The 27,117-nt window shown below is 42.4% G+C and overlaps 2 protein-coding genes across 4 annotated transcripts; both read left to right on the top strand.

Annotated features, from left to right (window-relative positions):
* Window positions 1–209: 209 nt before the first annotated feature.
* Window positions 210–5,533, top strand: ssuh2rs1 (ssu-2 homolog, related sequence 1). Of its 3 annotated transcripts, none has more exons than XM_069660127.1 (13): window positions 210–392; window positions 625–689; window positions 1,251–1,355; window positions 1,885–1,957; window positions 2,128–2,257; window positions 2,385–2,445; window positions 3,085–3,206; window positions 3,296–3,358; window positions 3,451–3,533; window positions 3,631–3,723; window positions 3,871–3,976; window positions 4,532–4,639; window positions 4,775–5,533. In XM_069660127.1, exons 1-13 carry the CDS (start codon window positions 361–363, stop codon window positions 4,913–4,915), a joined length of 1,182 nt encoding a protein of 393 aa, XP_069516228.1. In that variant the 5' UTR covers window positions 210–360; the 3' UTR covers window positions 4,916–5,533. The 3 variants fall into 3 exon arrangements, with proteins under 3 accessions (XP_069516228.1, XP_069516229.1, XP_069516231.1); XM_069660128.1 differs by lacking the exon at window positions 210–392 and adding an exon at window positions 412–537; XM_069660130.1 differs by lacking the exons at window positions 210–392; window positions 625–689 and adding an exon at window positions 850–1,000.
* An 80-nt stretch (window positions 5,534–5,613) lies between these two features.
* Window positions 5,614–22,212, top strand: LOC138590041 (DDB1- and CUL4-associated factor 1-like). Its single transcript, XM_069660572.1, has 25 exons — window positions 5,614–5,781; window positions 6,896–7,016; window positions 7,118–7,194; window positions 7,277–7,350; window positions 7,446–7,559; window positions 8,953–9,090; window positions 9,282–9,878; window positions 10,051–10,152; window positions 10,237–10,395; window positions 10,557–10,736; window positions 10,876–11,085; window positions 11,239–11,408; window positions 11,501–11,625; window positions 13,026–13,261; window positions 13,836–14,914; window positions 15,010–15,208; window positions 15,511–15,593; window positions 15,953–16,037; window positions 16,136–16,369; window positions 17,905–17,998; window positions 18,412–18,516; window positions 18,603–18,676; window positions 18,774–18,869; window positions 18,954–19,227; window positions 20,872–22,212. The coding sequence occupies exons 2-25, from the start codon at window positions 6,904–6,906 to the stop codon at window positions 20,925–20,927; spliced, it is 4,674 nt and encodes a 1,557-aa protein (XP_069516673.1). The 5' UTR covers window positions 5,614–5,781; window positions 6,896–6,903; the 3' UTR covers window positions 20,928–22,212.
* Window positions 22,213–27,117: the final 4,905 nt, after the last annotated feature.

The raw sequence follows: 27,117 nt of genomic DNA, 5'->3' as shown, positions 1-27,117 counted from the left end.
TCAAATAGAATTTAGCATTCATTGCCAAAAATGTTTTGTGAAACATTATGAAACTCATTATAAATCTCATCGTGTTGGTTGTTCTTAATGATTAAGGTTGTTAAGTGTTATAGTATCATGTTTGAAAGTGAATGCACATCTTTACGCCCACCTTCACATTGTTTACTGCTCATGAAATGGGATTGTGCGCACTTCCTGAAAATGATTTTTTCAGGGGGGCTCTCTGTACTTCTCTAAAAAAGCGAGAGCATTTCCCCTACAGACCAATATATCACTGCGTAAGCGCTCAAGCTTAACGTAGACCATCCAAAAGTCAAGTTTGGTTCCTGTTTAAGACGAGGAGGCAGTAACTGACTGAAAATGCAGCAAGCAGGGGTGGGGTATGACCAAAGGTAAATGATCTACGTTTTGTCACATGATGATTTCTGATATATTGCATGTGTGTGATAAAGCACGGGCGAATGCTTGGAAGGGTTTGTAGCCTGTCTTCTTATTTGGTTTCCTGTGTTTTACAATGGAGCAACGGCCTATAATGAGGTGAGTTACATTTAATTTGGTGTCTTTTACTCCAAAGGAAAAATCTTCAATCTCACTGGCCTAACTTTCGTTTCCCGTTACTTTCAGCCATCCGAACCCAACTTATGGAGTGGCGAACCCCGGTTATATGCCGACAGCAGAGGGGGCACCAGGTAAGATCCTTAATGGTGTACTATTACGCTTCCGCAATGAAAAGTTAACCGATTTTGTTTTGACATAGATGTGAAACTGTTTAACGGACTAATAATCACGCTCCTCCGTTGTACACTTCAGCGCGCACAGCAGTGACGTCATTTTTGACGTGCAGGTTAAGTGAGGTGTCTGACACCGCGGTCGCTGTTGGTGTTTAGTCCGATACTGTTGGTTTAAATAAGTTAAACTGTTCGGAAACAATCCAACCCTGTTTATGATTCTTTGGTTGCTATAAAATATCTCGGGATGGATAATAACACGGAGGCACAAGGTAAGTCACTCACTCAAAACTCTTCTGGTGTTTTCATGTGGAGACATGTTACAAACTTTGAAAATACAAGAATTCAGTTAGATTTTGTGAAAACATTGAGTTATGCCCTTTGGATAATATACTAGGCCCTTGACTGTTTATTTTTAATAGCAAGGGTGTTTGTGTAATGCATGAAAACTTAAAAAGAGTAAACTTTTGAAAAGCTACATTCATGCTCAAGACTGAAACTGGTTCTTCTGGTTTCTTTTAGCAATGTTCGCCCCACCCGCTGCTGACTTCCAGGGCCCCAGCGCTCCTCCGGCCAGCATGTTTGACAGTGTGCCTGGCTATGAAGGAACGGTGGCAGGAGGAGGAGGTAAAGCACAGTATACATAGTCTTATTTACCACAGTGACATCCTCCATGACAAGATGCTCCCTGGTCACTTGACTAGGTTAACCACACCTATGCAGTCTAATGCAATCCAGTACAACTGCTCTGCCACAAATGTTTTTTCCCTCCTTTATAAAGCTCATAATGTTAATTTTTTGTTAACATGTTCAGAGAGAACCACATCTTATAACTGAGGTCTTATTACTTTGTAATATTGTACCCCCTCTCATGTTTGTGAATTTAGTGGGCAAAACATTAGAAACACCTCTCGATATACTACATTCTAGTTTAACACAAAGTACAAATACACAGATAATACACTTAATACACTTAGAGTGCAGAGTAAAAATTCACTCAAAACTGAACATTATAATCTGGTATCCAGAATTTATGGCCACACTGTTGTATTGTATTTTATAGGGGTGCCTAATTAAGTGGCCACTGAGCTCATAAACAAAACAGTATGATTGCTCCCAGGATAAGTGATGATACTTTTAATATCTGCCGTAATAGGATTTCTGCCTCCCCCGATGCCTGCTTACCCAGTTCCTCAGCCTCAGCCTGGACCCCAGCAACCAAATTGGAAGTAAGGCTCAAACCATTTCCTTTTATTTCCATATGATTGCAAAATACCTTCCGTTCATTGTTTTACAATTAAAGCAACCTAAGCATTTCATGCGCTAAGAAAACGTAGACTTCCCCTTAAAGTTTTCTGGCCTGATGACATACTGTATCTCATTCTCTCAATTCTTACAGTATCCCATGCATCAATGAGGAAACTGCCCGGGAGGCGTTTGCTCTGTATGCCTCCAGCAAGTGCTGCTACAGCGCAGCACCAGCAAAGGATGGCGTGATCACCGGCATGGAAGCATTCAATACGTACAGGGTAGGAGGCGCTCTATTAATGTTTGTGTTCGGAAAACCTGCCATAGTCATAAATATCAAATTAAGTAATAGGTTGTATTATGGCTGTTTAAAATGAACAGCAAGACAATGAATCTTTTTCGTTTTAGTACCGCCTGGAAACCTTCACTGAATCAAGATCTACAGAGTGGAGTCATGAGCCATACAATGGTACAGTACTACTATGTTGTAACACTCGACCTTTTTATTTTATCGAGGCTCAACGCTCAAGGGTTCTTTTAGAAGAAAAGAAAACCTATAACCTTTTTAATCAAAAATTTAAACAGGTATCAGAGAAAATATCAATATGAAATAAGTTTCACCCTTTTTAATCTGTATTGCGGGAGATGCCGGAACAGAGAGCTCGAATAATATTCCTTTAACTTTCCCTCACAGTACATTCAAAATTCAATTCCTTCATTACATTTTTCCACAATTTGAATAGACTGTGTAGTAAAGGGCAGCTGCAGACTCTCGCCTGACGCTCACCAATTCAACCCTGCCGCGCCGAATCTCCCCCTTCGTCTACGTCACATCCCCCTTCATCACCTCGGCACAGACATATCTCTTAACTGGCACATACCCACATCCTTTTAATTTACAGTGGACAGTTTAATTTTCATAGCACTAAAAGGCAAAACAAACATTATCACTCTTAGTGTCTTAGTTTGAATACCCTTCTAATGACCATTCATTTGACACTTTTTTTCTTCAATGTGGCTCTGTCACAATGTTATGCACCAGTTTGTAGTCAGTCTGTAGTCAGTAAACTATTTAGCGTTATTGCTCATTTTTATTTTTTTTGAGCAGGCCAGCCGGTGGATGCCTTTGCCCAACCACCTCCAGGGCCGTGGGATATTCCTGTTAAATCCCCCAATTTCTTTGTGGATGACAAGCAGATCATTAAGGTTCCCTACACATCATCTATGAAGGTAAATGACATAAGACATGTTTGGAAATGAAAAAAAATCCAGTGATTGGTTTTCGTGATCATTCCTGATGAGAAACATTTCATATTAAGAGCTGCCATGCATGTGTGGGAATGGGGAGAAAACCTTGCAAAGACTGTGCCGGAGCTGGAAATGTAAGTATCTCCCACAGACTTCTCTTCACGCTACTTTTAAGACCTGAAGTGAGACCATGTGATTATATGATTTTCTTTCTTGCTCCTGTTAGAAAGTTTGTTGGGTCTGTAATGGATCTGGTTACCGCCATGGAGATGATCGATGCCACCACTGCACCGGCAGAGGGAGGGAAAAGTAAGCGTTATCCATTTCTCTTAGAGATTTCTAATAAGGAAAAGTTGTATCTATGAGTAATGATACTGACAGATATTCAACATAACTCTGTTTACAGTTGCAACCACTGTCACGGGCAAGGATCGAAGCAATGTGACACATGTCATGGGAAACAGCAGCTTCTGGTCTACATCAAGCTCACTGTGAAATGGTGCTTCTTTCTTAACATCAGTCAAGAATGGCTCACATAACTAATGCAATTAAAAGTCAGAACATTTTTAACATTTAACTGATTAACTAGCATATAACAGTTGTAAATCTTAACTGGAATACTTTTTTATTCATTAAATACTTTCAGGACCAACAACTCTGATAACTACGTTGTGGAGCAGTCGAGTGGACTTCAGTTGGACAACCTGAGCAAAGTGTCTGGCAAGGAGCTTTTCAAAGACTCTCAGTACATGGTAAAATATTGTTTCTCAAGATACGTTTGGGATGATTATTGTTTCAGTATATAAAACATGCAGATTATTTTGATTTGATGAAAATCTTATTTTTAGACTCAGATAACCATGCATGTTTATATGTGGTGGAATTGTTACACATTTACCCTCACCCACAGGCTTACATGCTGTCAGCTAAGGACATGTTTTAATTACTTCAGTGGTGAGCACTGCCCATAAAACAGAAACATTCTGCTTATTCTTTATGAGGGTAACTAGGACTTTAACCTCTTTTAAGGTCTCAAGAATGATTTCCTTTAGTTTTATGTGTGCAAATACGGCCGTCTTGGGCTTTCAGCAATGCCAAAACACGGGTGAATACACAGAGAAGCATTCTGTGTACACACTGAAGCTGCTGCGACTCACATGCTCCTAATCAAGAGGTCACAGTTGTGTATTAATCTCTTGGTGCATCCCTCCACCAGCACAACTTTTGCTGTCCCGCTTGATCGGTCATCCAATGATCGGATATAATTTTAAAAGTGATGATGATAATAATGTGATCACTCTGTGCAGGTATACCCGTTGATGGGCTTCCCGGATGTTGCAGTGGTGAATGCTGCACAGCGCCTTGTCAACGAACATCAGGGCAAATTCTCCCAGACATCACGCATTCTACAACAGGTAACAGTGCATCCACTTTATTTTTAGCCTACCTCTTTCTATAAAATAATATGTCAGTGGAACAGATAATACTCATGACCACAGCCTAATTTTGCCTTTCTGTAACATGTTCATATCTGCTTTCTTTTTCTGCAGCGTCAAACCATAGAGCTGATCCCTGTCACCAAGGTGACCTACTCATGGAAAGGGAAATCACACATTTACTTTGTTTACGGGAATGAGTTCAAAGTAAATGCAGAAAACTATCCTGCTACCTGTTGCTGTGCTATAATGTAATTGCAATTGTTGCATATGAAGGTTTTGCCATTCCAGATAATTTGATATCTGAATTAATCACTTTTTCTACAAGTCTGTTTTACTATTGAATGGGGAGTTCCCTGACATGTAGGCATTTATGTCCATATTAAAGGTTTATACTCAGTAGAGGTAAACAGTGGCATTTAACCTAGGACCTCCCCTCAAGTCAGTAGAACTGATAAAACGTCTTCAGTAAGTGATCTTCAATGCTACACAGAAAGAGTATTTAACTTTGAGTAAGTACTACAAGATGACTAACTTTAACTTATAAAGTTTAAAGTGCTATGCATGCATGCTGCACAGAAGAAGAATGTTTAGTGACACAATATTATCATCATAATCATACTGAATACTGAAGCGTTTTGCTTTTATATGGCAGCAGTTTTTTTTATTATCTGTGTAACAAACTATTTGATACTGATTTTGCAGCAATTATATTTTTATATGAGTAATATTATGCATTTGCTTGCATGGCAGAACGAAATGTTTTTTTATGTGAAGGTAAATCATTAACTGTGTATGATCGTGCCTGATAAAAATAAGGTCATACTTGCTTTGCAACTTTTCAGCCACTTGAATAAATAGTATTTCGCAATGTTTTGCTGTTGAATCGTTTCGTCATTAAAAGTGGACTGTCGCTTGTGAAATGACGTGAGGAACGTGTTCGCCATAATGATAATAAACCGTGAACACAAAGCTACAATAAAGCACATTAAGCTTTGCTTGTGAAACCGCGATCGACACGTAGATATTCACCTTGGATCAATCAAGTTTGGACTGATTTCGGTGGATACAAGTCTCGCTAAATTTGATAAAAACGAAGAAGAACTGAGCGGGACAACGAGGTAAAGTTAGCATGCTAGCTAACTAGCCAGGTTTACCTGTGATGCTGCTAGCTAGTACCTCAGTGCTGGGTTACATGTACAGACAGGTCTAATTGGGTCGATTATGATATGAATCTGACAAAAATAGCTTTGCATGTCTGGACAGCTCAAATTTAACGTAGTCTATTACTCTGAAATTCAGAAATGGCCGCTTTAGAGTGTCGCTAGAGAGCCACACAGAATGGCTTCCTTGGTTAGCCACAGTCTAGCTAGCAAAATATCGCAACAGGCAGTGCCTAGAGATTGATGCAGCTCAATACAAGAAGTATTGGCTTTAAGTGGATAACAAGCCCCACGGGAAGTGATGGAGCTGAGATAATACTTCTTATCAAATTAGAGAACATGCTAGCTATTTGAATCTACATTTAACTTGAAAAGTACAACCATTGCCTGTTTGACAGTTGCTGTCCCTGGAGGGCAGCTACACCTGCACCCAGGCAGTTATATGCAGATCTGAAGCGATGGTGCGAATCATCTTCTTAGCTATAAGTGAAATCTGCACGTGGTGTCCAGTTTATTATTTAATGATGGCCATAACGTCTGCAACGAATCCTTCCCCATTAAGGTTATAATGGTCAGTTTTGAACTTGGAGTAACTGTACTGCATTAAACAGAAAGGCGTTTGTGTTATCGAGTCTACCCTTGCTTTAAATGGGTGGGCAAAGTAATAACAATGCAATAAAGTTCAATTGCATTACAAACTATTATCTAAATTACCATTAAGAAAAATCTGAAAGAGTTTTAATAAACTTATTCAATAATTATACAATTATACACTTCATTATAAACTGCAGGGCTGCTGGATAACTGCAGGACTGTCGTATTAGACTGCATTCGTTTAAGTTAGATGTTTCCAATACACTGGCAGCTTAGCGTAACAGAATAACAGTTATCAGGCATGCTGGTCTGTGTTTGAGTCTTGGTGGTGTTTTTGTTGACTTTTTATGATTATGAGTCATGGCATACAGTAGCATAATTGTTTTATCCCTCTGGAGTAGCAGATATGTGTGACCTTAATCACAAAGTAGGTCAATAATGAAATGAATAGATATTAACTGCATGCCATCCTTGAAAGGCTGCGCTATGGCGTCGGCATCTGCCAGCGTGGACTCCAAGGCAGAGCTGACTGCTCTTCTGGAACAGTGGGAGAGGGAGCAACAAGGCAGCACACAGGAGCTGGTTAACATCCTCACCAAGTAAGTACGCTCTTTGTATGTTTATAAGTTAGTTTCACAGGCTGTGTTACGACAGGTGCGATTTAAAGTTGGTTAATGTGTTGATGTGCTGTTACTTTCAGAATCTCAGAGCTGGTTGAGAAAGAGACAGAGGAGTACCACAAAGCGGACCCAGACCCCTTTGATGATCGACATCCTGGTATGAAAAAAGAAACATAGTTACAAGATTATCGATGATTTAAATATTGGGATGTTTTTGACATGTCCTTGTTGGCCACTAGGGAGAGCTGATCCAGAATGCGTGTTAGGACACCTGCTCAAGATCCTGTTCAAGAATGATGACTTTATGAACACCGTAAGAACATGTGGACTGGATTGAGACTTAATGATGCAAAATTCAAGGTTGTTTTAAGCACGGAGGATGATTTATGTTTCTTCTTCCCTTTGTAGCTGGTGAATAGCTACGTGATGACCAGCAGAGAATTCTCCCTCAATGCAGCAGCTTGTCGCCTGCTACAGAACATCATGCCTGGGCTGGAGACGGCGGTGGTCTTTCAGGAGAAGGTGGGCCACTTACTTTTTTTCTCTGTTCTATTGTTCAAGCAATTGCTGTGTTCCCCTGCAATGTTTTCATAGATTTACTGATATCAAACATGCTGCGTTTAGTGGTAAAAGGAAAATATACTTGTATGTTCCTTTCGCTGCTTTCTATTGGTGTCTCTCAGGCACAGTTCTCTGCCTTTGGTATTGAAGCTGTTGAAAATGGAACGGAAGCAGGCCCAAGTACAGTCATAAAATAAGATTTGCAAGCCAAATTATCAGTGAGTCAGTGTTACTGGAAAAAAAACCATCAAATACAAACAACATCAGTTATTTAAAAATGTGATTTATGTTTGTGGAGTCACAGTCCAACCTGCAAGTTAGTTACACTTTAACTACCTCTCAGTGACAGCAGAGATGAGGACAAACTGGTGAAGATGAACTGTCACCTGACTCTAGTTTACACATCCAGACAAATCAAACAACACACACAAACTAAATTTCTCACCTAGATCCCTGATACATGACATACAGTATATATTACAGTCAAGAGAATTATTGCAGATAGCCACATCAGTATAAAGGGCAGAATGTCATAGCATGTATAGGGAACACTCAGTACAATAAATAGCAATTATAGTGTAATATAATACAGTATGGTATGGTAACAGTATTGTAATAATGTACATTAACAACATATATATACAGAATACTACAATATAACACTGTACTATGTAGTCCACTGTATTATATTACACTATACTATATTATACTATAATTGCAATTTTTACCGTTATATTACTTATGCACTTTTATACTGCACCTTATATTGTACCATATTGTAAACCTTAGAGCTCATACCATACTGTATCATCTCATCCTGCATACCGTGTCACTTTATCCCATAACTGTCACTTTATCTTGACACTTACTCCTACTTGTATAACAGTTGTATAAACCATATTTTTATTTATTTACTTATTTTATCTACTCCTATTTTTATACTGTATTTACCTACTTGCTATTTTGTCTTTGTACAGCTACAACACCTAAATTCCCCCCCTGGGGATCAGTAAAGGATTATCAGCTGACAGTGATGCAGCTCTTAAAATTGGATAAAAGCATAAAAATATAATCCAATTAAAAAGAATAAATACAAAAATTATATTTAGGCCCTTTGACCCAAAAATATTTACAAAGTATTTTAGAACCTTTCTGAAAAAATAATTTACACTTACAAACCTACATTATCAATACTTTTATTTAGCACTACACTTAGCTATAATCAAATCCTTTTTGGACAAACAATGCCAAAAAATTAAGGCAACATACAGTACTCAAGATTTCTTTTTCAACAGTCCCTCTATATTCTAGTTTCTAACCCTTTAACCCATCTCCTGTGTTTGTTCTTCTAAAGGAGGGCATAGTTGAACGGCTGTTTAAGTGGGCGCAGGAGGCCGAGCAGCCCCTCAGGATCTACGCCACAGGCTTGTTGGCCGGTGCGATGGAGAACCAGGACATCGCTGCCAACTACAGGGAGGAGAACTCTGTTTTGGTCAGTATGTGGTTCTGCTGTCTCCAATGTCAGTTTTATTTTATTGCAAAACATGGAGCACAAAGTGATGGACAAGGCACTTCAACAGCTAATAAAACTGTGCAAAGCATCAGAGCACTTTGCCCACCATCAACAGGTTTTGTTATTTAGCAGCTTCCCATCAACTCGTTTTTCACGCTTCACTCTGACAGGTGCCTTTGATGCTGCATCGGTTGCGTGAGCTTCAGGATAAGGATGCTGAGAACAAAAGAGAAATCAAACGACCCAGCCCCAGGAAGACTTTAGGTGAGCCTTTGCTGCCTTTAGATGAGGAGACTGTTGACGGAGGCTTTGAAGAGAAGCCTTTCACGCCGGGCAGAAATGGAGCAGAGAGGGAGGGGGCGGGGCCAGATGAGGACGGCAACATACCCCTCTCGACCATCGAGCCTGAAAACGAGCTTTCGTTCCGTCTCAACTCACCCCACAAGACCAGCAGCCGCGCCAACTCGGCTGTTAAAACCATGATGAAGCCCATGTCTGCACCTGGTTCGCTCACTCACCAAGGCATGTCTGATGGCAGCAGCTACCTGAGAAGGAGGGCGGAGAGGGAGATCGGACGGACCTCCAAACAGAAGCTGAACTTCTCTTTGCCAGACCCAGAGAGGAACTTCAGTGAACTTTCCAACAGCAGCTGGTCTGAGATGAGCCCGTGGGTGATCGGTAACAACTATCATCTGTACCCTCTGACCCCAGAGATCGAGCAGAGGCTCATCCTGCAGTATCTCACTCCTCTGGGGGAGTATCAGGAGGTAGATGATCACTCTATTTAACTTTGCATTTTCCATGTCTTGTCAAAGACCTACCAGCAGATGTCAGTCTTCCTTAATTATTGTTAAAGACATGATTGTGATTCAGTCTATACAGGAAATGAATGGGCTTGTTTAATGTGTCCTCAATGCTCATTCTCCCTCCTACCTGCAGCTGCTGGCGGTGTTCATGCAGATGGGAGCTCGTGAGCTGCTCATGCATTATATGGATCTAAAGCAGACCAATGACGTGCAGCTCACCTTTGAAGCTCTAAAGGTAAACACGATCTCCTGCAGTCGACCCTTCATTGTGCGGACGTTAAAGCTGTTTCAGACTCATTTATCTCCTCTCCCCTCGCAGTACCTGGCTTCCCTGCTGCTGCACAAGAAGTTTGCTGCAGAGTTCGTGGCTCACGGAGGAGTTCAGAAGCTGCTGGAAATCCCCAGGCCGTCAATGGCTGCGACTGGAGTGTCTCTGTGCCTCTACTACCTTGCCTATAATCAGGACGCTATGGAGAGGGTACAAAAGAGACACACGTGCAAATACACAATGAAATCTTGAACATTGCCTTAACTTTCTGCATGAAAATTTTGGGAAATGACAAGACATTTCATCAGTATTACATACCGCTAGTAGCAGTCAAAAAATTTGTATTCATAGGTGTGTCCTCTCCTCTCAAGGTGTGCATGTTGCCCCACTCCATCCTGTCAGATGTGGTTGGTTACACGCTGTGGCTGCTGGAGTGCTCGCATGCATCAGGCTGCTGCCACGCCACCATGTTCTTCTCCATCTCCTTTTCTTTCCGCGCCGTCCTGGAGCTCTTCGACAAGCAGGACGGGCTCCGACGCCTCGTCAATCTGGTAGGACAAAGCCGCAGTCCACTACATGCTATCCTCACTGTAACCATGTAAACTAAACCGTCTGTATCGTACATAAGAAATACAACATAAAGTAACGCTGATATTGTACTAATGTATGATACGAACTGCCTGTTTCCAGATTAGCACACTGGAGATCCTTAACCCCGAGGACCAGGGAGCGCTGCTGAGTGATGATGAGATTTTCTCCAGCAGGCAGACGGCCAAGCACACCTGCATGGCCCTGCGCAGGTACTTTGAGGCCCATCTGGCAATCAAGGTGGAGCAGGTGAAGCAGTCCCTGCAGCGCACAGAGGGGGGCGCCCCCATTCACTCCCAGCCGTATTATAAGGTACACAGAGGACAGATTGACATAACTGCACGTGAACATTTTTTAATGAATTGTATGATTAAATTGTTTATCTGCTGTGATTATGGTTATTTCATGAAATCGAAGAGTTTGTGTGCTTCTTGTTATCATGCATGTTGTTGTCTCGTTCTGCAGGCGGTCAGCTACAGCCGGGAGCAGGTGGTGGAAATGATGGAGTTTCTGATCGAGTACGGCCCTCTCAGATTGTACTGGGAACCAGCGGAGGTCTTTCACAAGCTGTCGTGTGTCCAGCTCCTTCTGCAGCTCATTTCCATCGCCTGTGACTGGAGGACCTACTATGGCCGGTATGAACCACGTCTTATTTCTTATTGCTCTATCTATCTACTGTACCGGTACCCATTTTTTAATGCTGTGATTGTGTTTTCACTCCCTGTAGGAGCGACACAGTGCGTTATGCTCTGGACATCCTGAGCATCCTCACAGTTGTTCCAAAGACCCAGCTGCTGTTGTCCGAGGCTGTTGCTGTGCTCGATGAGGGAGGATCCACTGTTTCCACTGTTGGTAGGTATAACTAGAGAGGGCTGCAAGTTCAGCTAATGTTCGTCTATAAAAACTTTTATTTAGCAAAATGTAACAGTATGTTATAGGATTGCATGATTATGGCCAAAATGATAATCGCGATTATTTATTAATTTAAGGGACAACATTTATTTTAGTGCCCTTTCACATCTAAATGAACAAAGTGACGCTTTCAGTTTCATTTTGTGCTGCATTCAGGCTCGCGTGCAACTTTTGCATCAAACTAAGACTTAAAATGAGCTTCTTTACCTGGATTTGGTGCATCTTCTAGAGGCAAAATATCAATAAAATTGTACCAGAAATGTTTTATCCAAAATGAAATCAACAGAGCTCTGTTCTGCTTTCACGTCAGTGTGTTACATTCCTGCTAATATTAAATCTTTGCATCAAACTGAGACTTAAAATAAGGTTCTCTTCATGAATTATGGGACACTTATCTTTGGCCAAATGGAATGTGATTGCATTGGAGGGTGTCACGCTGTTATTAATGTCTGACTTGACGCTGGACAAGGACGGGGAGTAGCATCCCTCTTAGCCTTCATACACTCATCATGCTGCACTTTGTGCTGTTTTTTCAGGTGGTTGAAAAGGTTGTGCTGCTTTGTGGCACAGACGCAGGTTTCATGCACTCTTGCCCCAAACCCGAAATACTTCCAAACAACCGATTTCGAACTGTTCCAGAGGGACCGGTGTTTCGGTTTAACAAATGACTTGCTCTCTTCCTGTTTTAGCGTAACAACGAGCAGCGTTCAAAACACAACATGAACACCTACATGACACATTTGCACAAACAATACTTAACAGACGTAGCAGATCGGTATATTTTGAGCTCTAATAAAAAAACAACAAAGAGACATTCACAAGGACGGCTACATATTGTCTTCTTGTTTTCAACAGCTGCTGTAACTACGACAACCACAGACGCATTTGGCTGAAAGTTGGCAGTTAACACGGTCACTCATTGAACTGAAACACCGGTTTCTGTTGTTTACTCTTCCACCTTAAACTGCCGCTAATCAGATTAATATTGGAATAATTGTGCAGCTCTACTACGTTAATTATCAGACATTCTTGAAACGTGCTCTGACTCAGTTTACTCTAAGGGTCTCTTAACTGTATTGTATTTGAAACAACAATGTAAAACTGCGTTTGTATAGCCGATAGTCACAAACTCATTGTAGTAGCATGGCAACAGAAATAAAATGCAATCAAATTAGTATTAGTATAACTATCCAGTGAGTTTAATAACAGGCAGGAGCTTTGTATTTTCATTTTTCTTTGTTTCATCCAGCCCGTGCCCGGTCCTGCTGAGCGATGGCACAACTTCAACTATTATTTTCCCTGCAACCTTTTTCATTTCACTGTTTGTTTTTCCCTCTCAGGAATGAGCATTGTCCTGGCGGTGGCAGAGGGAGAGGTGTTTGTGAACGATGCCGAGATTCAGAAGTCGGCTCTGCAGGTCGTCATTAACTGCGTCTGTGCTCCAGACAAACGCATGTCCAGCATTGGCAAGTTCATCGCGGGTACCCCCCGCCGCCGCCTGCCTCAGCAGACCAAAGCCAGCGAGAGCGTGCTCACTAAGATGTGGAATGTGGTGCAATCCAACAATGGCATCAAGGTAGAGATAACTTACACCAGTCAGCACTCTGTTTCTGATTTCCTTTTTCTTTTTTATATCTGAACTTCATGTTTTTTAAGTGATCCCAAAGTCTTTTAGTCAGTGTCTAAGACAGTCTGTTTAAAGCTGTGGCACATTTCTGCTCTGTGACAGGTCCTGCTAAGTGCTGCGTGGTAAATGGACTGGGTTTATAAAGTGCCTTTTATCCTGGGCACAGTGCACATTTTTTAAAGCCTCACATTCAACCTCAAACACTCGCATCCAAACACTGAATCCATGGAGGTGCAATTCAAGGCACAGACCTGCAAAATGTATCGCCTAATGACAAAGTACAGAAGAACAACTGGTTAAACATTACATGCTAATTCACAGGCAGCAAAAAATGTTACCTTACCCTGCATTCATCTTGCAGAGGATTAATATGGATTAATTGGGATTTGAAGACAACCATTGCACTAAAATGTAATTTAAATCCAGTTTTATGTCAAAGGTAAATCTTTGTATAGAGGTGAATAGACAGAAACCTTTTCTTCTCTTCTTTGTTTCTCACTCACATTCTGCATCCGTCCTGTAGGTGCTGCTGTCCCTGCTGACGGTGAAGATGCCCATTACAGATGCAGATCAGATCCGAGCTCTGGCCTGTAAGGCTCTGGTGGGTCTGTCTCGCTCCAGCTCCGTCCGACAGATCATCAGCAAGCTGCCTTTGTTCAGCAGCGGGCACATCCAGCAGCTCATGAAGGAGCCTGTGCTCCAGGACAAACGCAGCGAACATGTCAAGTTCTGTAAGTTTGCGGCCGAGCTGATAGAAAGGATCTCTGGGAAACCGCTGCTGATCGGTACGGACGTGTCTCTGGCGTGGCTGCAGAGGGCCAGTGTGGTCGCTCAGTCCAGGATCTCCTTCCCTGAGAAGGAGCTGCTGCTGCTTATAAGAAACCACCTTGTAGCCAAAGGCCTTCATGACACTGCCACCACACTCACCAAAGAGGCGGACCTGCCCATGGCGTGTCTGTCTCATTCTTCACATTCAACTTCTGCGTTCCCTCCTGTCGCTCCTCCCCCACCTGCCTCCCCTGTTGCTACTCTCCCACGCACCCCGCGGCTGGCCAACGGTGTCGGCTCCAGACTCGGAAACCATCCCTCTCATTCGTCCACCCCGGGATCCTGCAATGCACAAACACGGCCCTCTACATCACAACCAGCTGTATGTTCTTCTTCTGCTGCTTTCCCCTCAGCGTCCGGCCCCCACTGTAGCAACGGCTCTCCCCTGATCGGACGAATCGTTTTCTCTCGCGAACGGCAAACAGGGTGCAGCGCGGTGAGTTGTAAGAAACCTCGTGTGCTTAGGCAGAAGTCTGACCACGGGGCCTTCAGCCAGAGTCCGGCCATGAAGAAGCAGCTCGACAGGCATATGCCGTCCCCCCCTGCGTTAGACGGCATCATCACAGAGTACCTGAGGGAGCAGCACGCACGCTGTAAAAACCCTGTGGCAACATGCCCGCCTTTCTCTCTCTTCACCCCCCATCAGTGTCCCGAGCCCAAACAGAGACGCCAAGCACCCATCAACTTCACATCCCGTCACACACGGAGGGTAATATATCCTAAATACGGAGGAGTGGACGGAGGCTGCTTTGACAGACACCTCATCTTCAGCAGGTAGGAAACTTCCTGTCCCTTCATATTTCTTTCCTTGAACACAAACACCATCCTCCACAGCCGTTACTACTCATCCTTTTCCCTCTCTTTCCCAGATTTCGTCCGATCTCCGTGTTCAGGGAGGCAGACGAGGACGAGAGTGGATTCATGTGTTGTGCCTTCTCAGCTCGCGAGCGGTTCCTGATGCTCGGGACGTGCACGGGGCAGCTCAAACTCTACAATGTGTTTACAGGACAGGAGGAGGCTAGCTACAGCTGCCACAGCTCAGCCATCACTCACCTGGAGCCCTCACGGGTCAGTAGAGAAACACTTCTACTGTGTAGAATTGTAATTGTGCTATTGCATGTAAGTCCCTCTTAGCACATACGCGAAGATTTTACTTCCAGTGTAGTAGGGGACGTCTTACATCCTTCAGTTTGAATTGTTAGAATGAGCGATATCTGTATTTTCATACAGTCTAGTTTTTTTAATCCGGGGCCAGGAGTAGAGGCAATTTAAGTAATATAATATCGCACAGAATGTATTATTCAAAGCAGAGGATGTCGTTTAAAACACGTGTGGAGGGAATCTTAAACCATCATATTTTGTATTTCTAGGATGGCTCTCTGCTCTTAACGTCGGCCTCTTGGAGTTACCCTCTGTCCGCACTGTGGGGCATGAAATCAGTGTTCATCATGAAGTAAGTCACCCAATATTTTCAATTCAAAATTCATTCCTTTACACACGAAATCTGAATATTAAAGCATTTGGAGTCTGCGAGAAAGCATGTGCAAAATGACACAGCGGCTTTATTCTGTCAGAAGACAGAACCGCCGAAGGACTTTGTTTAATAATGTACGCTAACAGCCCGAGGGGGCGCAGTCTTCAGTTCATGGGACACAAGCATTTCACTTCATTCATCCGCACAGTTTAACTAAGGCAATACTGGGACTCTGGCGATGGATGTTCTACAATGTCTTTAAACAATTATACGTTTTCAAACTACTCGCTCACTGTGTCGCTGTGTTTTTGATGAAATGTTGCTCTTGTTGTCTGCAGGCACTCCTTTCTGGGCGACCATTACGTGGAGTTCAGTAAGCTCTCACAAGATCGTGTCATTGGGACGAAAGAACACGTAGCACGAGTACGTGTGTCAGACTTCTCGTGAGCATGATAAAAAATAGAAACCCACAAATTCCCTTTCAATAGTGAATGCTAACGTTCACCTTTTCTTTTTACCAGATTTATGACATCCAGACGGGGCAGGTGACTCTCACTCTGAACAACCCAGACCTGGCTAACAACTACAAGAGGAACTGCGCCACCTTCAACCCCACAGACGACCTGGTGCTGAACGACGGCGTGCTGTGGGATGTGCGCACGGCTCAGGCCATCCACAAGTTTGACAAGTTCAATATGAACATCAGCGGTGTGTTCCATCCCAACGGGCTGGAGGTTATCGTCAACACGGAGATTGTATCCTTGAGCTGATAAAAATGAAGTACACCAACTTGTTTTCTTGTTGAGGGCAAGAAGCCGATTTCTTGGGGAGTGAAGTGCAGCCAAATCTCCTCAAACACGACTTTAAGTCTGCAGCCATACTAGAGACATTTGTAGGCTGTAATAGATGAAAACAGAAGGGAATCCTTGTGATTTCAGATTATCCTGAAGGGGACATAAATGACTGAACCAAATTCACTATAAACCATCCAACAGTTGTTTAGATGTTTCAGTAAAATCACAAATGTAAAGCACATTTTGGCACCAAAACAAACGTCAGAGAAGCACACTAGTTGGAGGGATTCATCCACTGGGAACCATGAACGCCTGAACAAAACTGAGCACCAATCCATCCAATTGTTAAGACATATCAGTCTGAAGCAAAGGCGTCGTCTAACATTAACTGCCAAGTTTAAGGCTGTGAAACGTGCATACATTTTGGTAGAATAGATGGTTATATGGACAACGCGTCTCCATCTGCTCTCAATGTACAAAATTGAAGCCTAGAATAGCCCCTGTGACGGGTGCGGCGATGGTGACGTCATTTGGAGCCAGAGTTGCGCAGTAGAGATTGGCGGGTTGAGCAACCGTAGCCACTTCTGCTAACCAAAACACACAAAAACCCCCTTAAGGATCCCGCACGTCGGTGTGTTTAACAGCAGAGCAGCTTCTTGTGTTGGTCTGAAGCAGACGTTCACAGATATGTAAACTTCAATGACTGTAGTGATTGTTTTAGTTACGTCTCCTCTCGCCGTTCCTCCTCTACTCTGCTAATCCGGAACAGATCGGCTGCAGTAGCCAGATTTGACAACAGAGCTGTCAATCATCCTTTATACAGCATCAATAACTAATTAAAAATAAACTTGTCAGAAAAATGAACACTTGGACAAAAATCAGCACGATAAACACTAACGATAATGACACAATCCATGTTTGAGAAAAATTTATTTGGCGTGTATTTTGATTTTATAGTTTGACTCATGTCCCATCTGTTAACGTGGAGGAGGCGGGCTTTATGACCTATACTGCAGTCAGTCAGCAGGGGGCGATAGAGATGTTTTGGCTTCACTTTTAGGGAGCTGTCATGTCGTCCCTCTTTTTATACAGTCTATGGTCTGAAGCGGTACATAGCTTGGCTTCCGTCCAGCCGGCTTCTCCTAACAGGGGCCGTGCTGACTCATATCTACTGTAAGTGCTACACTTACTATTGATAAGTGCTGCATACAACCCCTGTTCAAAAAGCCCGAACTATCCCTTTAATTTCTGAGTATACAGCGGAACATTTCATAAGTCTGACCAGGACAATCACTTGCTCCTATCCATTGAATTTATAGCTCAATCCAGTGATGGGATGACGATTGAGCTTCACAGCTAAGCATTAAATATTTATTGCCCTGAAATGTGATTTTTACCTCCCTGGGGATGCTGTTAATCGCTGTGTAGTTAAGTTTGTAGCAGATTTAGTTGATGCAAATGAAAAATGAAGGAAAGGTCCTTAGTTTGAGTTTCAGTGGGATCTGCGGACGTTCCACCTCCTCCACACAGTTCCCGCTCTGGACCAGTGCAGAATAGTCTTCAACAACAACGGCACCGTCATCTATGGAGGTAAATACAGAAATCCACTGCATGATGGGTAACGTAGAGCGTCTGGCATGGAGCCTACAACTCACTCCACAGCGAGTGCGAGTGTGTGAAAGGTGTGTCTGAGTTGAAGGCTGGTAATTATGAAGCAATGTGTGTATTTGGAGACTGAGAGGTGTGAACGGGACCCATAGAGGTGTGTGTGTGTGTGTGATACCACAGTCACTTAGAGCCATATGGGCATGAGGCTCAGCGTTGGACTGGCAACAGAGAGAACCAGCTGGTTCAAGCCACCCCACAGAAAGAGCCATGGGCGTGTCGTTACGGCTCTGCCCGTGTAACCATTTGAACATTACAGGAGCCTGAAACACAGCCGACCAGCTCGCTGTGCTCGGCTTTTATTTACTCTCTCGTGCTGTGGCTCTTGGTTGTTGCAGCAATGTTGCAGGCTGACGATGAGGACGACATGATGGAGATGCAGATGAAAAGTCCGTTTGGTTCATCCTTCAGGACCTTCAATGCCACAGACTACAAACCGATCGGTAAGGCGTCCCGCCCTCTTCTTCTCCGTTACGTTTCTGTGATTTAAAAGCTTTGACTTCTAACAAGTTCTTTGTTCTTATTTCAGCAACTATCGATGTCAAGAGGAACATTTTTGACCTTTGTACTGATACCAAAGACTGCTACCTAGCTGTGATTGAGGTAACTTCTTCCTATATGTTGCTTTTTTTAAGTAAATTGATTGATCTTGAAATATAAGAAAGACTGTAACTTCCTTTTGCTCCCACCTGTCCTGTAGAACCAAGACTCTGTGAACACCGACACGGTGTGCAGGCTGTATGAAGTTGGCCGGCAGAGACTAGCAGAGGAAGAGGAGGAGGATGAGGAGGATCAGGTTCTTACTTACTTCACTTTATTAGCGCCTTCTTTGTTTTTAAGGCCTCCATAAACTTTCTTGACCTTGTCGTCTTTTCACCAGGAGGACGACGATCAGGAGGAAGACGACGACGATGACGACGATTCAGACGATGACGTCGATACCGATCCCCTCATCGCCGAGCTGGAGAACGAGAACGGCGGGGAGGATGAAGACGACGAAGAGGAGGATGATGGGAACGAAGAATTCTCTCCCTCTGACGACGAGGTGGCGCGCCTTCTCGAAGACGACGTGGACGTTGGGGATGACGACGATGAGGATGACAATGACGACGATGACTCGGATAATGACGATGTTGATCTGGATGGCGACAATGGTGAGTACTAGCAGTTCAAGTGAACTATGTGTAAGGAGTTTTATATTTTTCTGTGAAGTCTTACAAGTTGTTTCATATTGTTTCTTCAAAATCTCTTTTTTTTTCTGTACTGTTCATTTAATTTAGTTTTAAATAGTTTGAGCCCTCTTCTTAATGACCAAGTAAGCTTGACTGAACAGCAGATGATTTGACACAAGGATCTTTCTGTTCTTCAAAGCGAGATTAAAATGTATCTGCAAATGTTGTCAAGGCAACAAGTCCGTCAACCAAAACCTGCAGAAGTGCAGGTGTATTCACAGTTAGCAAAGACTTGTTAGCCTCACATTTAACTAATTTTCGGACACAAATGACTCCTTTACTGTTAGATAATTTTAAATATAAATCCCTTTTTTTTTTAAAAACCCTGTCAAACTGTCTGAAATCTAAAAAAAAACTCAGTTTCGTTCTCTTTGGCGGCACCTATGGCGATAAACGGGAATTTCGGAAGCACACTTCCCAGATATCCAGACAGTGCCGCATGTGTGACGTCCACGGTTGGCTCCAGTTGTAACTCTTGATTTTCCTCGCTGACGGTCGCTTTCCTTTTTAGACTGTTTGCCTTCATCTGAGCGTCAAATTTGTTTCTTTTTCTTTGGATGTTCACTTCTTTTTGAAGTTGTATCTGTAGTCATCGATCTGGCAGACCAACCACTGCTGGCTGATGGAAAACGCGTCACTAACTGGGCGCCGCTTGTGATTTCTTTACTGTGAAAGTCGCCACAGACACCCAGTCAGTAATACTGAAAATGCAAAGGCTTTCATTCGGTGACTTAACAGACATTTATTTAAAATAAAAGATTATTACTTAAATCAAATTTTATACATCACAGGTAAGAGTTGTAATTGAATCCGAAGTACAGACAAATTGCATGGATTAAAGAAAGCATTAATTTTAAAGGAACAAGTTTATGAAGTAAATTATTTTTCTAACACCTTTTTGAAGGCTGGGCATGCAATTAAATATGCTTTATCTCTAACACAACGCCTATAATGGTAGAAAAGCATATTAATTCTAACTAATTATATCAAAGACTGCTGAATCTGCCCAAGTGCATGCTGGGATGCCTCATGTGAGTCCAATAATATGATCAGCACAAAGCCTTTCTATAAATGCTGATCGTGGGTTTAGTCCTCTTCTCTTGTCGCCATCATTTCAAAATAAGAGCTCAATTTTATTGAGGAAAGCTTTCCAAATGTGTCCCCACTCTGTGCTTAAAGAACACATTTGTCTGGATGACAGCTAACAGGATGCTTTAGCCTGATACCAGCATGTTAGCGCGGATCATTTAAGCTACATTTGAAGACGTCACTCGAAGGTAAATCATGCAACAAGGCTGCTGTTCGGTTCAGTGTCTGTGTTTTCATGCTTGTCTGGTCACTGTGAAGAAATCTCTTCATTCCCAGTGGAGTATAAAAACTGCTGTCTTGGATTATTCAAGACGTTGAGAGATGGAGGAAGCAGGAATTTAAGAGGAAAAAAATGGCTGCTCTTTCACAGTTAGCCAAAGCCGCTATGTGTTTTGCCATTTTGGCAGTTTCCCTCCTGACCCACTGACCTCAGCAGCACCACATTCCTAATTCTGTTTTTGTCTGTCGCACTAACAGACAGCTCCGACAACTCTGACCTTGAGGATGACATCATATTATCCCTGAACGAGTGAGGAGCCATCCGCATCGGGGAGCGAGGAACTGGGCAGCGTGTCAAGACTTGTGCCTCTTACACATTTTGAGCTTCAGGACAGGAGGCTAGAAAAAGAGGAGGATGATATCGGCAGATAAGGCGGGAGATAACTTGGAGCACTGCCAGTTTGAAACAGTAGGTGTCTGCACTCTGAGTGACAGGACCGAGGAGGAGCAATCTCACAGAGATGGAGAAAGGGAGGGGCATAAATTGACTCATTGGTTGGCAAAATGATTGTATTTGATATAGTTTTATAAAACAAAAAGTGGGCTTGATGATGAGTGAAATAGCGAGTGTGTGGATGCAGCGGGAAAAAAAATATTTTAGCACATTTCCAGCTCTTTAAATGAGCTTCTTCATTTGATATTGATCCACTCACTTTATAAGCCTCTGTTTGGTCACAGATTAGTGTTTGTAGGGGAGAAGGCTTACATTTGCAGGGCTGTGCGTCTGCATTTGTTTGGCAGGGGGATACAATGCTCTCCAAAGCTCGTATTTCGACAGACCGCCTGGAATCATCACCCAAAAAGTTCTCAAGTGTTGAATTAGGCAGCTAAAGCAATTCACAAACATGTTTCGGGTGGTTCAACAAGTGTCAAACCCACCGTAACATCTCACTGTTAGCCGATGACCAAAATGCCACACACAGCAGTGCCATTTTTGAACATCGCCTCCTGGTTTCATTGTGTAAATAGGGAAATTAAATCAGCTTTGTGCTGATTGTGCAGAAGCCGTGTGGACACTGTAACTATTGACACACATGCTCACTTTCCACACACGACTGACGTTTAGAGGCTTCAACAGCTCTCTATCATTGCTTTATTTTACACCTTTATTCAGCCACATAAGCATCCGGGTTTAGTGGATGTTTCTTAAAAAGATTACAGTCCATGTAATGTAATGATAGACCACTGAGGATTTATCGCGGTGGCTCTGGTTCAATACAGTAAACCTCGTCCCTTGGAGTAAAGGTCCGCCTAAATCTTAAAAAAGCAGCTTAGAAACATTGAAAATAAAAGTTGGTCAAACATTTTTTTTCATTTCAAACGTGCGTTTCCTGAAGTGACCGGAGGCTTCAAACTCTCAACATTGTGAAAACCAATGCCTTGTACTTGCACACTTTTTAAAAGCAGTGCACACATGACAGATTTTTTGCCTTGTAACTATTCATTTCTTTCTTTTCCATAAGGAGACTTTTATGTTGACTTTCTTGAGACAGTTTATGTACAGCTTGTATGTATCTAAAGTATTTTTACTATAAATAAAGCCGCAAAATTAGTTTCTGTGCTTCTTTAATGACGTGTGGATGATGTTTGCCAGCAGTCGACATTTAATGAGCTTTAACAGCAGAGGTGTCTAGAAGGAAGAAAAGCCATTCTGCAAAGATCAAGATCATATTAACACAAAACTCACTTGTACCTTTGGGTCACCTGCATGCAGGGAGTTCCTGAAGGGACCCTTTAGGAAAATATATAAAACTACCTTTGGTTTGGGAGGCGGTTTAGCTCAGCGGTTTAATCAGCAGCCTGTGTCCAGAGGCTACAGTCCTCAGTGCAGCGGCCCCGGGTTCGACTCCCATAATCGGCCCCCTGCTGCGTGTCATCCCCCATTCTCCCTTCCCCTGTTTCCAACACTATCCACTGTCCTCGATCAATAAAGGCATAAAAGTCCCAAATAATAATAATAATAATAATTAAAAACAACAATTACCTTTGGTTTAGTCTCTGCCAATGATTTTATATAGATGATACAATATTGTATGTAAACAGCTCTTCTCCAAATCAAGTCTAGATTCCTTTGACATTTCACCCCCGACTCAAACTTGTACTAAAATCAAAGTTATTCAATCTTAGAGCCGTCTGGGATTTGGTTAGAACAAGGAGTGGGAATCACAGGGTAACTCACGATGCGATACTTTGCCCACGGTAACGATAATATCGCGCTTCTGCGATAATCCTATAACGATATATCACGATGTCTGATTAACTGAAGAATACAATATGCCCCTAAAAAGGCAAAGTGCAGGATTAATGTCTTAATTTCTTTTTCTTTTCTAATGTCTTTATTTGGTGTCAGTTTCACAGAATTTGACACAAACTGAGATGAAACGATGAACGTGTTTTCGGTCTTTTCACTGCAGTCCGACATTACCTTGCTGTCTTCTTCTTTTATCCTGATGTCAACTTCTTCTTCGGCCAATTAATTTCCATTCATGCAGTGAAATCTGTTAACAGCGCCGTATATTTGTAAATTAAAATATCGATATTTGGCTTCAGCATGTCGATAATTGTATTGCACGAGTCAGGACGACAATATATTGCCGTATTGATATTTTGTCCCACCCCTAGTTAGAACAGTGTTACTTCTAAACCTTGTGCGGAACAGCTGGCACAGAATCTGAATCGTGTTTTCTCTTGCGGACAAGAGAACATGTAGAAATCATGTCTGTGTTTAAATATCCTGCACTCTCTTACTGCTCATTTCACCTCCAAAGAGTAGAGAGCTTCACACTACTACTGTTTGTAAATGTATCCTACCAAAGCTGCCTCAGTACATCGCCTTTCTTCTAAAATCCAACACTACAGTTCATCGGACCAGATCCCAGTCCTGGCTAACTCTTGATACCCCCCCGGGTTGATATTGAACTGGAACTGCCTTCCACTACTTGGCACCAAATAAATGGAATTAATTGCACAGGACTTTTACACTTGAAAGTCTGGTCCAACTGGATGAATTTAAACCTTCGCTTTTGGACCGTTAGTTTCTGATACTGTTGGTATTGGCTCCGTGCTTGTGTCTCATCTTCCTCTCTGTTCCTCCTGCTCTACTCTGGCCTCTTTTTCAAAACAGATCTGTTTTACAGATCTGTCAAATGTTCATTTTACAACAGTGGGCCTCAAGAGTAAGGCAAAAAACATCTACATAACAGTTAGGTTACTTTTGGTAAATGAATCTGAAGTCCAGAGTTCCAGTGAGAGAAACTGCAGGACCGGTTCTAATGAAAAATGAGCATTTACATAAAGAACAAGCAGCTGCTGAGTAATAAAAGGAGCAATAACACCTTTTATATATATATGGAATATGTATTTGTTTTCTATACATATGATCAGGTAACATCTGTAAGTGTTTAAACGCCTCACATTCTCCTTTAAGTGACACTATGCAGGTCTCTAGATTTCTGAATTGTGCACGCTGGGATTTGCCACTAAATTTTCCTGTGGCCTCCCCCACAGTTAATAATAGAACACATTTAAATAGTCACCAGAACCACACTGAGAGGCATCAAATAAGTCTACTTAATTGTGTGTGTTCCTGCACAGGCACGTGTTTGTCCATGTGTACGGAGATTACTTTAACAGGGTGCACAGAGTGCATGAAAATACCATCCTGAGGAGTGTAAAGAAATAAGGCCGTGTGTGTTTGTGTGCGGGCAGGTGATGGATGAGCCGCTAAGACACGCTTCTTATTACCTCCTCGGCTGGCTCTTATTGTCTGCTGGCTTTGGGACTGTTGATACAGATAGCAGCTCTCACTGTGTTAGGCAGTCCCTGTTTGCATTGGACCAGTGTCTCATCCTTACAGTGCTGCAGCATCAGAGCTGGAGCTAAATGTAGCCACAGCTGAACCAATTTGTGCAAGAGGCATTTTTCTAATCTTTTATGATTCAAAATACCCCCTATGCAAGCTTTTTTTACCATTTGCATGCAGCTTTTTAATTTATTTTTTAATTTCCCCCAAATGTTTATTTGCTGGGATGCATATTTAGCTTACAAAACGCCCCACACTCCTCCAGCTTTATGTATGTGATTGGAACACCGCCCACAGTGTTCCACTTGAAGTAATAGACAGATGGGAGTCAGTCATAGCGTCGCTATGATGGAGAGAAATTACCCTGCTGAAAACTGCCCTCCCTCCCACACTACATCAAACTCACTGGACGCTCAATATTCACCAAATCACTCTTTATTTTTTGCTCATGATGGCTTTGTCTATAGGACAAGACAGCTTAATGCACAACATGACAGGACGTGCATTCAGCAGTGTGTGAGCCTGTGTATGACAAAGATCTTTCAGATGTTCCTGTATAATCATCCTGTTTAAAACATCAACTCTTAAGTGTGTTATCTTCCTTCGGCACGCCGATGTCTAAATGTTCAAATCAAGGTCGAGGTATGACAGCTTTGCCGACGAACACTTTCAAAGCAAAACACTCATAGCATTCCTGAAATGTTCACCAGCGTGAGGCTTTGTTTGTCGAGTATGTTGTGTGCCGTTGTGTGACTCAAAGTTTTCTGCCCTTCAGCTGACGGAGATAATTAGAAGGTCACAGCGGAGGATTCAAGTTTTGAAGAGTCTCAGCAAAGTTCTGCTGCAACTAAGGATTGTTTAAATTACTGATAAATCTGTCCATTTTCTAAATTCATACTTTAGTTATTTTGTACAGAAAATATATGAAAATGTAGTGAAAGTGATTCCCAAAGGCTAATGTGACATCCTCTGACGTCTTCTCAAACCAAAGATACTCAGCACACTGTCCTAAAAATATGACAGATGATAAATCTAAAATTAAACTGGTTAAAGACTAATTTCATAGTTGACAACTATCAATTAACCTACAAATTGTTGGAGGTCTCCGGCAAAGTCATTTGCATTGTATTCATCACTTCCCCACAGACTAATTTAACAGCAGTGACTCACTTCTTGACTAACCGTTCCATAAAGTCAATCCAGTCTCAGCTGAATTTACTGCATCACATATACGTCACAACATTTCAGGTTAATCAACGCAAGTCGAACTGTTTCCCATAAGATTGTTAAATCTGATTGTGAAGGCCTCAGCACATAACACACAGTCTTTCATTTGAAGCCAGTGTGAGGCAGCTTACCCTCTGCAATAACAAAAACTGTAACAAAGTGAGCCGATTACACAAGTTTGGATTAAAAAGACTTACATTTGACTTTTTTTAGGCTGTCAAAAGCTCAGTGTCTAAATAAATATTTAGTTCACTACTTCTTCCCTGCTGGAGTTTTTGAAAAGCAATTTGAAAGCAGCTGTGAGGCCTTCAAGTGTTGAAATAAAAGTTACAGAGAGAATAATTGAGTTAACAGAATAAATAAAAAATACAAATTCTCAGCTCAAGGTACGTAACCCACAATTTGATATTAACATCAAGTGATAACACTTTGAATATGCAACAAATGCTTCTGTAGTAGAAAATAACTGAAGTCCAGAGTCTTATGAACAACTGGATTACAGTAACATACGAGTTTTGATCGGGCACCATGAGTCATGACTACGTCCATTCATTTATTTTACTTGAATCTGTTTATCAGCCAGTGGTTGTGAGATTTAAATCTAATGTCTAATCCAACAGTTTGCCAAAGCCATCAATCCTGTCCTAACGGGAAGTTGGCCTTTAGAAACGAGTTGCCTCTCATCTGTGTGGGAGCATGACTGCACTATGACAAAGCAGCGCCGGTAGTGGGTCTGTTTCTTTGAAATGACTCAACCAGGAGGTGCTTCCCCACATGGCCTGCCCTGATCTGTAACACCGGGAGCTACTTTATGGCCAACAGCCCCCCCAAAGCGACACATTCAATCAAAAAAGGCAGCATTCAGCATCCGGTAGCAGGAGAAAATGCAGTTTGTGTTTGTGATGGATGCAACTGCCATGCAGAGAGAGAGAAAGAGAGGAGGGAGAGAGAGGGCGCATATATTTGCAAATGCTTGACACATCAGTGTTGACAAAACGAGTCATGTGACGAGTATGAAGATGGCGCAGCTTATGGTATATTGCAGTTTTCTCGGTGTTTTCTTGCAGCAGCTCGACAGTTCGGACCGCTGAATATTATCGCGACGTATTACCTGTTAATTACCCACCGCTGCTGCCCGCACGAGCCTAACGTGGATCAGCTGGACTTTGTGCGCGTGAAGCTCGGAAAAAGAGATAAAAACAAAGAAATTAATTAAATAAGCTTCGAGGAAAAGAAACCTCTTCATTCCACTTGAAGTGCGGCTGCAATAACACCTTTTGTGGAGAGAAGAAAAACCGCTCACCGTGTGTGTGCGTGCGAGCGTACGCGCCTGCCTTCCTGCCTGCCTGCCTGTGCGCGTGTGTTTGTGTGCGTTTGCGTGCGTGTGCGTTACATTAGGTGGACACGGAGACTGC

Source organism: Semicossyphus pulcher, unplaced genomic scaffold (genome assembly GCF_022749685.1).
Source record: "Semicossyphus pulcher isolate SPU_LCO1_2020_fin unplaced genomic scaffold, fSemPul1.0.p SCAF_13, whole genome shotgun sequence".
NCBI classification, from domain to species: Eukaryota; Metazoa; Chordata; class Actinopteri; order Labriformes; family Labridae; genus Semicossyphus; species Semicossyphus pulcher.
This window is presented reverse-complemented; position numbering and strand designations above follow the sequence as displayed.